Below are 2,500 nucleotides of genomic sequence, written 5' to 3'. Positions count from 1 at the left end.
GGAATAGGGGTGTTGCATCCAAAGGTCACAATAAATTGTGTGACTTTTCTTTACCAGATAGAAGGCATGACAGTGAGGATGATGTCAAAGCTCGCACTGAACAAAAGGACCCATTCTCCAAGAATGTAATAAGGAATGAAATGACAGAAGATTACTTTTTCCAGGATAGTGAAGACTTAGACACTGCTCTTGTAGAGATGTTGGATACAATTGAGTCGAAACCACAATTACATGTGGTGACTACAGAACCTGAAACTTCATCAAAATTATCAAAGATACCAGATTCTTCATATGACTTAAGTGAAAGTTCAGATGAGGAACTTTTGCAATCTGTTTTTGAAAAAAAATGTGAAAGCACGGCATCAGTTCTAAAAGTGAATAATGAGATGTCTCTACCGGAGACTGCTGGAAGTCAGGAGATCAAAGAAAAAAGGAGGCAACCTGTGGGGCAACTGGACACCGTTTTGTACCCAGAATTAATGGCACCTGAGGTGCCTCGTGATGTACACTACAACTTTGAAGATGAGGAGGGAGACAGCGGTAGCGTGCAAACCATTTCTGAAGATACACAGAGCCTTTGGTCAAAACATAGAGATTTTGAAAATCGTGCCTTACACAACAATGCTATGACGTTTGATTCATTACCTGAAATGGTCGGACCCTCTGTTGGAGTGCCTGGTAGTGTCCACAAAAATCCTGCTATTCAGAACGAGAGGGAAAATAAGGAATTTGATAACGAACTTAAAACTGTGCAGATGCAAGTCGTTCCAGAAGACTTAGAAGCCCTTTCTTCAATTAGTAGGAAACTTGAAAATCCAGCTTTAGACGATGGCATTGCTAACGTATGGGGTTACAATGAAATAATGTTTAATTCTCAGGAAAGTGTTTTGGCCAGCATAGAGGATGACCTGGAAGATGTTTGTGGCATGCACGCTGTTAATGCTGATGGTGGAAATGCCCTTTTTTCAATTGAAGATGGCAGAGATGTCAATGATGAATCTATCAAGGAAAATGCATTCGAGCAAATGAGGTATTCCAGTGACCCAAACACATCTGATCTAGCAACTACAGCAGCAGCAAGTTCTGTCCATCCAGTTGTCTCACTGACAAGGAAGCCAGCCATCATAACCCCTAAAAAAGATCTGACTGAAGATGAATTCTTTCTTGAGATTCTCAACTGGAAGGTGCAGAGTCTTGAAGACCCAGAAAACAACAAAAAACACTCTTTCCTACCTCGAAAGTTTCCTGTCATCTGTATACCTGAGAGAAGTGGGTTTGATTCCATGGACCAGTATCATGATACATTCAAGCCATTATTGTTCATGGAAATTTGGGCGAAGGTAATTATGATGTTATTCAATTTTGTTGATTGAAGCGCACATGCAAAGAAATGTAGAGCGCGTTTATTAATTTGTAATTTTGACCTTTCTGGTAGAATTTGATAACCATTTCCCTTCCCTTTTGGGTAGAATTTGATAACCGTAACCCTGAATTCACACCAGCATACTCTGTGTGTACAACGGTATCTGCTGTTCTTGGAGTCGTTTTGAAACATCCGCCAGAACATTTGGTTTAGGCCTTTGTTTAGACTAAGGCTTACTTAGGCGTTTTCTGTGAAAATTGAGCTGCTCAGGGAAACTGTCAACCTTGGTTGAACAGTTGCGGAACTTCAATCAAACAAAATACTTTGTCTTTTCTATGCCTTAACAGTATTGCCCCTTTCTATAATAGTCCAATTATTAGGGTTATGGTTAGAATAGTGAATAAAATAAATCAATGTCGGTTTAAGAAATTATATTAACTATTGCCTTAATTACCGTCATTATTTTTGCAAAGCCTTCAATATTTATACCACAGCACACTTTTCGTTTTGTTACACTAAAGATTGCAGACTAGTTACCTCCTGAAGCATGTCTTTTAAACTCGAGAATATAGGTATGAAAATAAACATAATCTTTCCTTAGGCCGTTAATGATTGGATGGAGGAAAATGTGAGTAAGAAGAAGGTATCCGTGGAAGTTTCAGGTGGAAGTTCCTCAAACAAAATGTCCCTTATTACATGCTGGGGAATTATTAGCCTTGACCAGCGAAATAAGGTTTTATTTCCCGTGGAAAACGACCTGGTTGTGGTGAGCTTCAATTCAAGTGACAGATTAGGTAAGTTGTCATTTTAGGTTCTAGTTCTCTTAGGTACTTGAGATGAAGATGAGAAATATAGAATAAAAGTCTGGAAAGAAGCAGACTAACAACAATTTTTATAAAAGTGACGACACATTTGAAATTAAATTTACAAGACATGTTTCGGTCGTGCAACGACCATCTTCAGTTGAAAGTAGAATTAATTTGAAGTTACATTTGAATTTATAATATGCTAAACAAAGATAAATAACAACGTGAAATAAATTGGGAATCTAACAAAATAGCCAAAGGTAACAAAAAAGAGTGTACAATGGAACATGTTGATTAGAACGAGAGAGTTAAATTAACATGATATAATTGC

General features: G+C 37.9%; 1 protein-coding gene across 1 annotated transcript in view; it reads left to right on the top strand.

Moving 5' to 3' along the window:
• LOC138042920 (uncharacterized) overlaps window positions 1–2,500 on the top strand; it is a 45,041-nt gene that overhangs the window by 7,786 nt on the left and 34,755 nt on the right. Inside the window, exons 3-4 of the mRNA XM_068888985.1 lie at window positions 58–1,340; window positions 1,965–2,157. Of these exons, the coding sequence (XP_068745086.1) occupies window positions 58–1,340; window positions 1,965–2,157 (1,476 nt within the window). The remainder of the gene's footprint in view (window positions 1–57; window positions 1,341–1,964; window positions 2,158–2,500) is intronic.

This window comes from Montipora capricornis, chromosome 3, assembly GCF_036669925.1.
Source record: "Montipora capricornis isolate CH-2021 chromosome 3, ASM3666992v2, whole genome shotgun sequence".
Taxonomy (NCBI): domain Eukaryota; kingdom Metazoa; phylum Cnidaria; class Anthozoa; order Scleractinia; family Acroporidae; genus Montipora; species Montipora capricornis.
This window is presented reverse-complemented; position numbering and strand designations above follow the sequence as displayed.